Source organism: Mastigoproctus giganteus, chromosome 12 (genome assembly GCF_048544385.1).
Source record: "Mastigoproctus giganteus isolate SK-2022 chromosome 12, ASM4854438v1, whole genome shotgun sequence".
Taxonomy (NCBI): Eukaryota; Metazoa; Arthropoda; class Arachnida; order Uropygi; family Thelyphonidae; genus Mastigoproctus; species Mastigoproctus giganteus.
Window position 1 is genome coordinate 64,411,912 of NC_143586.1, and position 14,349 is coordinate 64,426,260.

At 34.5% G+C, this 14,349-nt stretch overlaps 1 protein-coding gene across 1 annotated transcript in view; it reads right to left on the bottom strand.

Moving 5' to 3' along the window:
- ERR (estrogen-related receptor) overlaps positions 1 to 14,349 on the bottom strand; it is a 130,775-nt gene that overhangs the window by 76,064 nt on the left and 40,362 nt on the right. Inside the window, exon 4 of the mRNA XM_090386344.1 lies at positions 10,539 to 10,655. Coding sequence (XP_090242470.1) covers positions 10,539 to 10,655 — 117 coding nt within the window. The remainder of the gene's footprint in view (positions 1 to 10,538; positions 10,656 to 14,349) is intronic.

Below are 14,349 nucleotides of genomic sequence, written 5' to 3' on the forward strand. Positions count from 1 at the left end.
TTCCTCTTGCTCAGATTACATACTTGAGGGGACATAAATTCAAATTAAGGAAAGACAGTTGCAGAATAGATGTGTGGAAGTTTGCCTTTAGCCAGCAAGTGGTTGATTGCTGGAACAAACTTCCATCTGTCGTTGTGGAAGTTGACAGCTTGAATAAATTCTAGGAATTCTCAATTTTCTTTCTATTCTCAAAACCTAAAATAAATTCTAGGTTTGAGTGAGGAATGTATATTTTTCTTTCTTTCATTTATTTTTGACTTTAAATATATTTTGCATCCTAAAACACTTAACATTTTAGGGTATAAAAATGTAATTTTCAGTTTGAATTCTAAGGAATCTTTTTATTCAAATGCTTGGCTTCTCGCTAATGAATGCCAAATAGCAGAGAAACAGCCACCTGGGAAGTAGCAGAAATTTCCATATCCTAGTAATAATATCATCTTTAAACACTTAACTGATGGATGTTTTTAAAGTGAATACTAATGGATCTTGGATAATGAGGCATTTTTAGTTATTGCATTACAAACATGAACAAATATGTTTTTACCTACAATACAATATCTGGTATTCCAATTTAATTATCTTATCTCAATTTCAGTTAACTTAGGAAAACACAAGCATTACTGAAACTAAAGTAACAAAATGCATGCTATGGTATCAGAATATTTTTTAATACATTATTGGGAGAGGGAGAGATTGGTTATTATAAAATCAATGTTATTGAAGTACAGTAAGTGCCAGTTATAGCAATCACATTTGCAATTGTGAATTTCGATTCTAATAAGCAAAAATTGGTGAATGTTATCACCGATTATCACCGGCTATAAAAATAAAGATATAAAGCACAAATTTACACTTTATTACCAATTAAATTAAAATCGAAATCGTTTATTACCAATTAAATTGTGTAAATCAAAAGAATATTATCCACAGGTTAGCCAAATAAAAAAAAAATTATACTTATGTACATTGCTTAATCAATATACATATTAATTAAACCTAACACTTTGTAATATGATTATAATTTAAAATAGTCACTTATTTTAGATTGTTTTAAATTATCACTGCAAAGTCTATTTATAGATTTTTTAATATTATATAACAGTCTATATTCACAATCACTTGCACCAATTTCTTCCAATGCTCTCCTCAGGATGGCTATAGCTTTACAAGTTTGCTGTTTTGCAACTGGAATTTGTTCGGGTCCATCTTCATTTTCCTCCTCCTTGGCGAAATTATCAGTAACAGACTGGACAATTTCTTCATTGTCAAGATGTAGTAACTTGCAGATCACCATTTATGTCTACCCAATCATTAACTTCCTATTCACCCATGCCTTCAGGTTTTTCAATGTGATCAGTATTGTGACTTAGTTGACCATCATGAATAATTAATCCACATTTTTTGTAACAGTTGTTAATGCAGGTTTTGAAAACTTCGTTCAAGGCACTCACTGTCATATGAAGTGCATCTAGAACAGTTATCTGATGCAATATCAGATGACGTTCCCAAACCATCATCTATAGACTGGATGATTCTTCGCCTCATATCCAGTCTATAAAAGGTCTTAAAGGTTTCTATTATTCCCTGGTCGAGTGGCTAAATCAGTCATGTGGTATTTGAAGGTAGAAAAACTAATTCAATGTTTATGAAAGTCAACTTTAGATAAGCTGAGCAGCTGTCCAAAACCAAAGAAATTTTTTTGTTTTTCTTATCCAATTGCAAATCCCATTTATGAAGATAGTCATCAAATAAAGAAGCTGTCATCCAAGCATCGGTGTTATTGGCACATTCAAACAGGCAGCTGTTTTCACTCCTTTTAAACATCTAGGTGACTTATTCTTGCCCATAACTTACGGCTTCATCTTGATTATTCCTGTCATGTTGCATGTCAAAAGAACTGTAATCCTGTCTTTGATCTTCTTTCCTGCAGATGCAGAGGAATTTTTAAAAGTCATGCAATTGGTCTGGGGTGGCCCTGTAATACAACCCTGTTTCACCTGTATTAAAAATGTCTTCAGGATTTAAGTGTTTAACACAGTTTGCCAAGAGGTTTTCAACCAGCAGTTAGCTGCAGAATCATCGGAATCCTGTTTCTCTTTGTGAAGTTTTTTGTAAACAATATAGTGCCTCTCCTTCCATCTTGTCAGCCATCGATCGTCGCCTTAAACACTGTGTAGTTTTTCAGCAAAATGCTACAATTGACTGGTGCATTAAAAGAGCTGGCCTGTTTTAACCAAACGAACAGAGCTTCATCTACAGTTTGGCATTTCCCTTCACACTTCCTTTTTCTGGTTTCACTAATCACATTAGCGTTTAATGTGCGATGTTATTTTAATAATTTTGATAAAGTTGACTGAGGCACTGCTAATTTTACTGCTATTTCCCTTTGAGACATATTGCTTAAGTTCAATTTGTTGTATGTTTCTATAATTCATAACTTATCTTTCGCACTCAAATTCACTCTCTTTTTGTTCACTGACATTTTTTTGGATAGTAAAATTGAAAACATAATAAAAAAGATAGCCTCAATCAATAACAAAGCACATGGCATGCACAAATTGGAATTAACATGACACACACACAAGTGAGTATGGAGTAAAAAGTTTATAATGTTTAGATACAGGAATGAAGAGCAAATTTCAGTGAAGGGGAAACACATTTCAACATAATAATAAAAATAAAAAATAAAAAAATTTAAAAAATCAGAATTCCAGCTATCTGTATTATTGCAAATGCAATAAGATCGAGTTTAATACCCATTTATAACAGACTGTACAAACAAAAAAGCCCAATAAACCGAAAATTGCAAATTGCTTTTGTTTTATGGTTGTGACCTCTAGAAATGTGCTTTAGAAAAATATCACAGAGGAGTTCAAAATTGATTCTTATAACCGAAAATGTGATTCTAATAAACGATGAAAGTGTAGTGCATTTTACTGATTTGAATCAGTTCTTTGAAATTTGATTCTATAAAGCAGCTGAGTCTAATAACCAGTGATCACTATAACTGGTGCTTACTGTATATACATTAATCTCTGTCTGTCCTACTGTTTTATGGCTTCATTTGTGTGTGTGGGGAAGAGAGAGAAGGGGAGCACAGATTATGAGTACTAACAAATACATTTAAATCTGCCTGAATTTTCATAAAACGGCAATGTGTAGTGAGGTGTACACTTCAATAATGTGGTACAAGACATGCCTTTATTGCTTAATGTGATACAAGAACAGAGTTGATGCTCAGTGGTAATGATAGCACATAGGAAGCATGCATTTATGGTTGAAAGCTACTGGCATCACAAAAGTAACTGCTTTTTTAAATTTGTTGTAGGCAAAACTAAAAATCTTCTTGTCTATTACTGAAAATTATCAGTGGGTAAGCATATTTCTGAAGCCCTGGATTCAATAAAGTTTAGGTGTCATTCTATCAGTTTATTCTTACTTTGTTTCATCTCTTGTCAAGGAACACAGCAAGAATATGTTCACTGCAGACATTCTTGAAAGGTTTTCTCCATAGTGCATCCTTGGTTCTCTCATGTTTACCATATGGATTATTTCCTCTTATCAGAATCCAGATCCCATGTTTAAATATTTTATATTTAAACACGAGGTCAAAATTTTCATGCAGCACCCATAGCATAAGTCTAAGTGCTTTAACTTTCCACCCCTCCTTTGATCTGATAAAAAGGTTCCATGTGGAATCCAAAATCACTGCCGTTTAACTTTGTTTTTAGTAGATACAGAGTAAGTAAGTCAATTATATATAAGATCTGATCAAGCAGTTCTAAGAATTTATTTTTACAGAATATGTGGTGGAGGTAAAGGGAAATCTGTTGAGTGTGTGTGTAAGTGCCATATTGCTAGTTTGTGCTGTGTCCACTCCACCAAACCAGTAATGAGCAGCATACAATGAAGTTCACATGCATCCTTGGCTTATCATAACCATAAAGAATACAAAAGTGAAATGACATGAATGCATCAAGGAGTTCAGGGAGAAAAGAGCAGAATTCCTCCAAAATGCAGTTCTTAATAAGAACTGCATTTTGTGATGCACATTTAGATCAAGCTGTCATTTATCAGTCAATGATTTCCAAAATTGATAAGAATTTGTCAAAGATGACCAATGTTCAAGCTGAAGATCACATTCAAGCAGTGATGAAATGATTGCTAATCTGAGCAGTATTTAACTATCCAGGAAATTGCTGATGAACTAGTGATCCTCTGGATCACCAGGCAATTTTAAGTGAAAACCTTGCGTAAACAGTATCAGGAAAATTGTTCCAACGCTGAAATAATATTAGCATTAGTAGAGGCATACAATGCAAGACAGCAAGCTTATGCAACATCAGCCAAAAAAAAAAAAAAAAAAAACCCTCCCATTTCACCCCTCCATTTGTTCCAAATGCCTGTCCAACTCAGCATTAAATTTATTTAGGCTATCAAACTTCCACAACAAAAGATGGAAGCCTGTTCCACCAATCAACTACCCACTGGCTAAAGGCAAATTTCTGCAAATCTATTCTACAACTGTCGGTCCTAAATTTGAATCTGTGTCCCTAGGTTCTTAATCTGAGCAACAGGAAGAATCCCATAAGCATTCAGCTTGCTCAAGCCATTCAAGGCCTTATACATCTCAATCAGATCACCTCGCAGGTGCCTACTCTCCAGGTGCTGCAATTTGCAGAACTTAAGCCTTTCTTGGTAAGAGCACCACTTTGTTCCCCTCACCAATCTTGTTGCCCTTCTTTGTACTCGTTCTAGTAACTCTACATCCTTCCTAAAATGAAGCCTCCAGACCTGGACACAGTAATTTAGGTGTGCCTTACCACTGTCTTGTATAATGGGATAATCACCTCCCTGTCCTTGCTAGCAAAATTCCTATATATCACTGAGAAGACCCCATGACCTGCCCTGGCAGCACATCTACACTACTCAGTGAACTTCATATTTGACCGCACAATTACCCCCAGGTCTTTTTCACTTTCCACTTCCCTAAGTGTAGTACCACAGTCAGTACGTTTCTCTTCAGTTATTGCTACCCATATGCAGTACTTTGCATTTGTCAATGTTAAACTTCAGTTGCCACTTCTCAGCCCATTTTCCCAACTTATCTAGATACAGTTGGAATAGCATACTGTCTTTACTGTCGTTAACAACCCTGCCAACCTTTGTATCACCTGCAAACTTGGACATTAAACCTGATATGCCTTCATCAATATCACTGATAAATATACAAAACAATGGGCCCAACACTGAACCCTGGGGAACTCCACTAATAACATTTGTCCACGAAGGGCAGGGTCCACTGATTACCACGCTGTCATCTCCCACTCAACTCATCCCTTTATCCATTGTACCAACTTACCCTTAATGCCATACCTCTCTAATTTGTACAGCAGTCTGCCATGTGCAACAGTATCAAAAGCTTTCCTGAAATCCAAGTATATGATATCAAAATATTTTTGGCATTCAGTTCTTTTGTGACTACATTACACTATCCAATCAAATTGGTCAGACAAGACCCCCCTTTAACAAACCCATGCTGTCTTAACTATTACTGCAGTCTTGTCTAGATGATTCTGCAATGCTTCTTTAACCAGTGATTCCATTATTCTTCCTGGAACACAAGTTAAACTAACAGGTCTACAGTATAGTTTAGGGCTAAAGCCTCAGGTTACGCAAATAGTTTAACTAATGTACAAATTAGTGCATTTGCATCATTTCTGTACATAGCCAACTACATTAGTTATAAATTGGCATCATCAAGTATATCTCATATTGTGAACACCTTCACAACGAGTTGCCATGATAATACACTACCTCGAATAAGTAACGCTTCACCATAGGAGAAGACTACTGTTACTTATTCTCAGCGGATACCATCGCCCATACGGCACCATTTCGGAACTTATTGGCTCCTCATCAGTGAGTGGGCAGGTACCCTGGTGTTGCGATGATGACAACCCAGTATGAGAGATGCCTGGTGGTGTGGAGTAATTTAGATAACGGTATAATTTAGGGATAAAGCCTCGGGTTACATAAATAGTTTAACTAATGTACAAGTTATTGCATTTGCATCATTTCTGTATATAGCCAACTACATAAGTAGTTATAAATTGACATCATTAAATACTCCAGTCCATGGGGACCTCTCCTGAGTTCAAGGAAGCTCTCATAATTATGGCTAAGGGTTTGCTTACTTTAATATAACTGAATAGGTCACGTCTACCCCAGGTGCCTTTTTGTATGTTTAACTTCAACAATTTCTACTCCACTTTGCTCTCAGTTATTACAAAATTATTTAGCTCCCTGTTAGACTTTGATAAACTTCTAGCACTCTCCTCATTGAATAACTCCTCATGTGTGAATGTAGATGCAAAATACTCATTCAGCTTATCAGCTACCTGAGCATGATCATCAACAGTCAACCCATCTACGTCAAGTGGTCCAATCTGATTTATCCCTTTCTTTCTAGAGTTTACATAAGTAAAGAACTCTTTGCTGTTTTTCTTTGCATCCTTTGCCAAAGATTTCTCACAATCTGCCTTCACCTGCCTAACCTCCTATGTGACTTGATTTGTGACAACGACTAAAAGGTTCCCTGTTGAGAACTGTGCAGGGGCTGAAAAGTATAAAAAAAAAAGCCTAATATCATCAATGTTATCAGTGATGAAATATGGGTGTATGGCTATGGTCCTGAGATTTGTCATAGACACTCTACTAGATATAACAGCAGAGACTTGCTATATGAGAGTCAAACAATGAGGGAATTGATACCAGATCCAACCTGTGAGTCAAGTGGACCAATTTTCACTGCAGTCTGGTGATTCTACCACAACCAAATTCTCTCCTTACACCTTTGTGATGATGAGACTGTTAATAATGCTGGGTATACCCCCAATGCAAGGGGTTAAATACTACAGATAGTATACTGGACACGACCACCTAGATGTAAACCAATGTAAGAGGGAGTTGGGGGAGTTACATTACTATAGTGACATCCACATCACACGGGAATGCCACCCATCTGTGTCACCAGGCAGTACCATCACTTTACTCATTGGAAGCCCGAAGTGGTTAAACCCATATTTAGTCTCCAGAGCAACCCAGATCTCTTCAATCATGTAGTATGAGTAACACCTTTTGAGGTATGATGAGCATCATGGGGAAATCCAATATTCCTTACATTTCAAGGTTACAGCTCTAAAATGGTTTTCAGAGGGAGGCTGCTAAATAGTCCACTGGATCAAGACAACTCTCCAGGGACGATCTGGATCACCTAGGGAGGGAGGCATTGTCAAGGAGCTGGGTATATTCTTGCTCAGTGTTATGCCATATCCAAAAATTTTAATTCATACAACACATCCCCCCCTTTCTACTTTTACTTTACCTACTGAATGCATTATGAATAGTCAAACTAATAGATCTAAACCTCCTAAAAATTTCCTCATTTATTTGAAAAATATACATGGTCTCAATTCCATCCTTTTGCACCTATGATCTGGTAAGTCTCACTTTTTCAACTACTGGCTGCACCAACCACAATTCATCTCAGTTGCTATAATTACACACTTTCTGATTTTTACCTTTTAAAGGAATAGCCAGATGTTCCTTGGCAGAGACTTCATAATTTGCAATCCCCTAGTTTTGCTTTCTTCTGGCTTAAAATCTCACTACCATATTCAATCAAATTAATCTTTTGGCTCTATCATTCTCCCAACTGTACTAATAGCTTAGGGTTGATTTCCCTCCTTTGAAATTAGACTTTCTCCAGTCTAACTATAGACTGGAGAAAGTCTATAGTTACATTACTATAGTTACATTAAAATTACCTCACTATTCATAATAGTGAGGTAATTTTAATGTTCAGAACTCCATCTGGCTTTAGTTTTCTAATTACATGGATCCAGCTGGTCGACATGCTGAGGATTTTGTAATTACTAATGACCTCACAAAGCTTGTTCATCTTCCTATCAGAATAACAGACAATCCTAACACCACATGCTCAATATTAGTGGTACTATAGCCACCTCAGATCGCAACTTAGTGATGGTCTCTTCTCCTGTTGACTCACTCACTCACTCTCTCTCTCTCTCACACACACACACACACACACACACAGTTTTGCACCATCTGGCATAGAAAATAAATAATGTGATGAACTACATGATTTCTATTCCTCTTTTCCTTTGTTTTATTATTGGGGTTTTTTTTTTTTTTTTTTTCCAACCCCAATGTCTGCTCAATTCATGTCAGAGAAATTAAACTTGCAAAGACGAAATCCTCTATTCTTCATTCCACCCCAAAATATTGTCCTTAATTTAAACTTTGGTTTTCCATTGTTCATCTTTCTCCACTTGTTCTCCAAACTTGTGCTCCTGTTGTATCATGTTTTTAAACTTATTCCACTGTTGTTTTATTTTCTGCTTAGAAATTTGTTCACATACAGCCAATTCCTAAAAAGAGTGTCAAATCTCTCTTGTCCAATTATCCCAGTACAATACACTTATCTCCTCTCTTTCTGAAGTAATGGAGAAATCCATCAAATGTCAACTCTTAAACTATCATGAAACCTTCCATGTGATGTCAATATGGATTCCATCAGTGTTGATCCAGTAGTGATATACTGGCTTATTTTACCCACCTTTGAACAAATTCAATGGAAAATTTTCTGTTACTCAAGAAGTTGAGTTCTTGACATTTCTATGATTTTAATGATGTCTGGCATAAAAGTTTTACACAGGCAAGTAGTCTTAATCTTTCCTGACATAAGCACATTACATATATTGCTTTCTCTGCATCAAAACAACTGGATTTTCTTTTTCACTCCTGGCATTACTTTTCTTCTAAAGAACTACTCACTCTGTAGAAATCTTGAATCTTCCCTGTCATGAAATATTGTTTCCACAGCTCTGGTGGTGTCTGATCACATGCTACAACCAGACAGAATTCATTCACTGTCCAACTCTGATTGCACCTCTAGCAGTTATCATATGTAGCTTCAATTATGCTAATAGGTGCAATATGGCCTAAATAGCCTTTGCATCAGAAGTTTCTATAACAACAACAACTGCCCAACTCCAAATACATATAACCAACTTTTTTTCACATGTATTTTCTGAAAAACTAGGCCAACTGTGGGAAAAGTTAAGAGACAACACCACCAGCTGTTGAAAATAATACATGGTTTCTTTAGCATGACAATGCTTCTGCATACACTGCACTCTCATTCAAGAATTTTTGGTCTAAAAAACATTCCTTAGTATTCCACTCTTCATACCCACCTGACCTACACCATATGATTTTTCTTCTCTTTTCCAAACTTGAAATGAATACAAAAGAATGGAAGATTTGATGACATCCAACTTCATACTTCCAGAAGTAGCAGAAAAATTAGAACACTTGCATATGATTAGGATAAAACTACTTTGCATGAGACTGCTTATAAAAATGTTCCCTAATTTGTTTTTATTAAAATAAAGCTGTCTATAATCTTTTTTACTGGACTTCAGGCACTGGCTGCTAATTATTAACTTACCTGTATCTCCTAAAAATTCATTGTCAATAAGAATTTGAACAAAACGTGGAGTTTAATTTTATTTTCTTCTCTGGCACTTTTCATTATCCATAAGCTCGCAGAAGAGACAGTATGCTCTCAGCAAGCATCCACATTCATTCATTTAATCTATTAAAATTTCCCTTCACACTTGATTCAACATAATGTATATGTCATTTTAACAGTTTCTTCTTGCTGAGATTCCTCACTCTGAACTGACATTTTATGAGGGTTGTTCAAATGAATACAGTAAAATTTATAATGAGGTGCCTTACCACAGATTTGAACAAAGAATTATTTTACTTTTGCTCTTTTCATTTGAATCACCCTAATAATATAGTAAAATTTTATCAAAAAAAATCTTTTGGTCTTATTTCTTTTGAGTTTATGAAAAATATGATACCAATGTTAATTTTTTTTTAATGTTTGCATAAGACCTTGAACTATAAATAATCTTATTTGCAAACTGACTGGAAACCATAAAATTTATTAATGCAGTTCATTATATTTTGTCTATATATTTGTTATGTTTTTAGATATACTTATTTAGAATATAAATTAATTTGCTATAAAAACTTAAAAATGAACAAGGGCATATAAAACAGAAATCTCATTCTTAATGAGATATTTTATGGACAGTTGGCGTTTATCTTTTTAAATAGTTTATTGTGAGTAATCATTTTTAAACTTTGCACCCAGTTTATGTATAATACCATTAATATCATAAAAAAAAAAAAAAAAAAACCTCAGAAGACTGAGCCTGCATAAAAACTTTGTTTTATGAATGATTTACATTTCAGACTATTTTTGTCACAAAGAGGATTAATTAAAGGACAGAAAAAAAGAAATTTGTGAATTTTTTTAAATTAAACATCTTGTATACTGATTATTGTTTTGCTATGAATAGTTATACACAAAGAATGAGAATTTTATAGTTCAATTTATAAAATAGTAAGAGAGAGAGAGAAAGAGTGTTACATACCCTCCTTAAGCATCCCCATTTTTAAACATTTTTGAAATCGACATGCTTGGCAAGCTTTTCTTCTCCTTTTGTTTATTTCACAATCATTTTGTGCAGGACAAGTATATTCAATATTTCCTGAAAACCACAAACTCTAATAAGCAAAAATAAAACAATTTCTACATGTACAGTAGCCTTTAAATAAATTTTCCATCTTAAATTGCAATGTTTGGTATACCTCCACATACTTAAAGGCAAAAAAGCTTCAAGCTAATGATGATATTAAACTGTCAGTTAGTGCAAATGCATAACATTTGTACATAATTAAAAGGATGTATTTACACTACCACATATATCACACTCAACCATAAATTCTGGGGATGAGACAATAGCCAAAAAAGTTCTGGAAAATGAACAAAAAATAACTGTTTTATGAGTTTTTCCCAACACAACAATTTGATATTCCTGTAAACAGTTCAGGAAAACAATTCACGGGATCACCTCACAAGACGGTGCCACAGCATGCCTAAATATCTCACAATATATTCTTTTAGAGATGTGCAGAAAATGATCCTCCTTATGTTTTAGAGCATTTATCTAAGAGCCAAGATACCTAAGAGCATGGTTAAGAATTGCCATTAAACAAAATGGATAACTACACATTGGTATCTAACGAATGCCATTACTGACATTATAACAACAGCTAGTAATAGTAATGGCAAATGATGCATGGAAGCAGTCTTACACAGCACCAGCAAAAAAAAAAAAAAAAAAAAATCCTCTTCCCACATCCATCCTCTCTAATAATCTGTCTAGTTCTTCCTTAAATTATTCACACTATCCACTTCCAAAACATCAGATGGAAGTTTCTTCCAACAATCAACTACAAATTTCTACTACACATCTCTCCTTGTAAACACCCTTCTTCAATTTAAATTTATATCCCCCTCACATGTGTTTTCTGAACAAGAGGAAGGATATCATCAGTATTTAGCTTATTCACATTCAAAATCTTAAATGATTCCATCAGATCTCCATTCAGGTGCCAAATATTCCAGATTGTTGTGTAACCTCACTAATACTGTTGCTCTTCACTGAACTCATTCCAACAGATCTATATCCTTCCTAAAATTAGGGTTCCAGACCTTCGTGCAGTACTCAAGATGTGGCCTAATCATTGCATTACACAACTGGATAATCACACCTATTTATCCCTACCAGTACAATTCACGTAAATCACTGGAAAAACTCAGCTGTCCTAGCAACCTGTCTGCACTGCTCAGAGAAATTTATGCATGGCAGCACAACTAACCCAGGTTTATTTTGTTCTTCAACTACCCTCATGATGATACCACACAGTTGGTATATTATTCTAGGATTACCGCTACCAACATGCAGTACCTTGCATTCATCAATGTTAAATTTCTATTTTGGCAATAAATCAGCACATACACCAACCATAAGAATAAGTATTTTACTGTAACTAAAATATTTACAAATTAAAATAAAATAAATATTTACCATAAGAATAAGTATTTTACTGTAACTAAAATATTTACAAATTAAAATAAAATAAATATTTACAAAAACTGCTATTATATTAAATTAAATTATGTACATGTGAAAAACACATTAAAACTGTAATAAAATCCTTGTGATAAAATACACTAAAATAAACCGGATTAAAAGCGATAAAATCTCTGGAGCTTTCGGAAACATCGGCTTCCTTCCTCAGCAGTAACAAAACTTCCTGCAGCACATCCATATATAATTTTTGTAAATTTTGTATTTTGTAAATATATAATTTTTGTAAACATATATTTTGTAAATATTTATTTTATTTTATTTTATTTTAATTTGTAAATATTTTAGTTACAGTAAAATACTTATTCTTATGGTTGGTGTATGTGCTGATTTATTGCCAAAATATGAATTTACCCAACCTCAGAGGCCTTTTTCAGGATAATGTTAAATTTCAATTGCACTTCTCAGTCCACCCTGATTACTGCTATTAACTACCTTGCTGACCTTTGTATTAACTGCAAGCTTGGACATTAAGCCTGATATGCCTTTGTAAATATCATTGATAAAAAAAAAAAAAATTAAAAAAAAAAGGCCCAGCACTGAACCCTGGGAAACTTCCTAATAATGTTAGTCTTCAAGAAGAGCAGTACCCATTGATAACTCTGTCATTTCATTGAATGCTGATTTCCTTCTGATCCTGATGAGACAAAAAGCATTGTCTGAGAACCTCTGTTTCCAAGACTCTTAAAAGTTATGTTACTGTGTGTGCATGCGCTTATATCTGTTTATTATTGTATATTAATTTATTATATTTATTTAATATTTTATGTTCTGTTATTTTGAACTCTATCATACACTTATTGACTTTGATGTTGTGTTTGCCAATAAAAGAAAATAGTCACTTTATTGCCTTCCATTTATTCTTCTCTTTATCTACAGTAGCAACTTGCCTCTTAATGCCACACTTCTCATATTTGTACAGCAATCATTTACATGGAACAATATCTATGGATGTGCAGCAATCATTTGTACAATATTTGTACAGCAATCATTTACATGGAACAACATCAAAAGCTTTTCTGAAATTAAAGTAAACAACAATCAAAATTATTTTTTGCATCCTATTCCTTTGTTACTGCATCACAGTATCCAATTGGATCGGTAAGACAAGGCTGCCACTACAAATTCATGCTGTTACTACTGTACAACTACATTCCTGTCTAGATGGTCCTGCAGGAAAAATTCAAGCTTATATGTCTGTAATCATGCATGTCACCCTTTGTGAATTAGGAATACATTTGCACGTCCAATTCATAAGGCCCCCCTGAATCCTGAATCTAAGGATGGTCTTATAATGATGACTTTGCTTACCTCTTTTGTTGCTTCTCTTAATATAATTGGATAGATCTTAGGTGCCTTTATCTTCAGCAATCTTTCTTCCTCCTTCCTCTCACTTAGGAACTAACTTCACAAAATCATTTAGTCCCCTGTCAGAATCTGATATACTTCTGGCATCCCCATCCCTAAAAAATTCCTAATCTGTAACGGTGCAAAACATATATTCAGTTTGTCAGTAACCTGTGCAAAATTATTAACAGTTATATCACTCATATCTAGCAGACCAATGTGATTCATCCCTTTCCTTCTAGTGTTTACATAAGTAAAGAATTCTTTGCTACTTTTCTTTGCATTCTTTGCCAGAGACTGTTCATAATCTGCTTTAGTTTGCCTAACTCACTTTGTGACTTAATTACTGACTAGTTTACACCTACTGTACGTTTCTGTATCTCTTGATAACTTATATGCATCCTTATGTATTTTTCTTCTCTGCCATTAGTCTTATCAGTTTATCTGACTCTCTTAGTTGAAATAAAAAGCCTTGCAGCTTCTATGATTACTTCTCTGAATGCTTTCCATATGAATTGGCTGTTGGTAACATCACCAGTTGGTCCCAATGAACAGAGTTTAACAAACTCTCTGAGACCACTGTAAGTCACCTGTACAAAAACAAAAGCCTTTCCCTTGACAGTAGTTAAGTGATCCCTACATCAATGCACTGCAATCTAGTACTCATTGATCATTACCACCTACTGCTCATTATGGCATGTGTAGTCAGAGCCCAAAGATGTGACAGAAAAAGAAAACAGTTTCCAGGGAGGGCCTTCAATTGGTTGGAAACAAAAAAAATCTAACAATCAACAATTTTTGAAAGGTTGCAACCTCAACCATGGATTCATAACTAAATGAGAAAGTGTGAAATTTTCCCTATGCCCAATGAAGTTGTGGCATAACAATCCATGCAAAAATA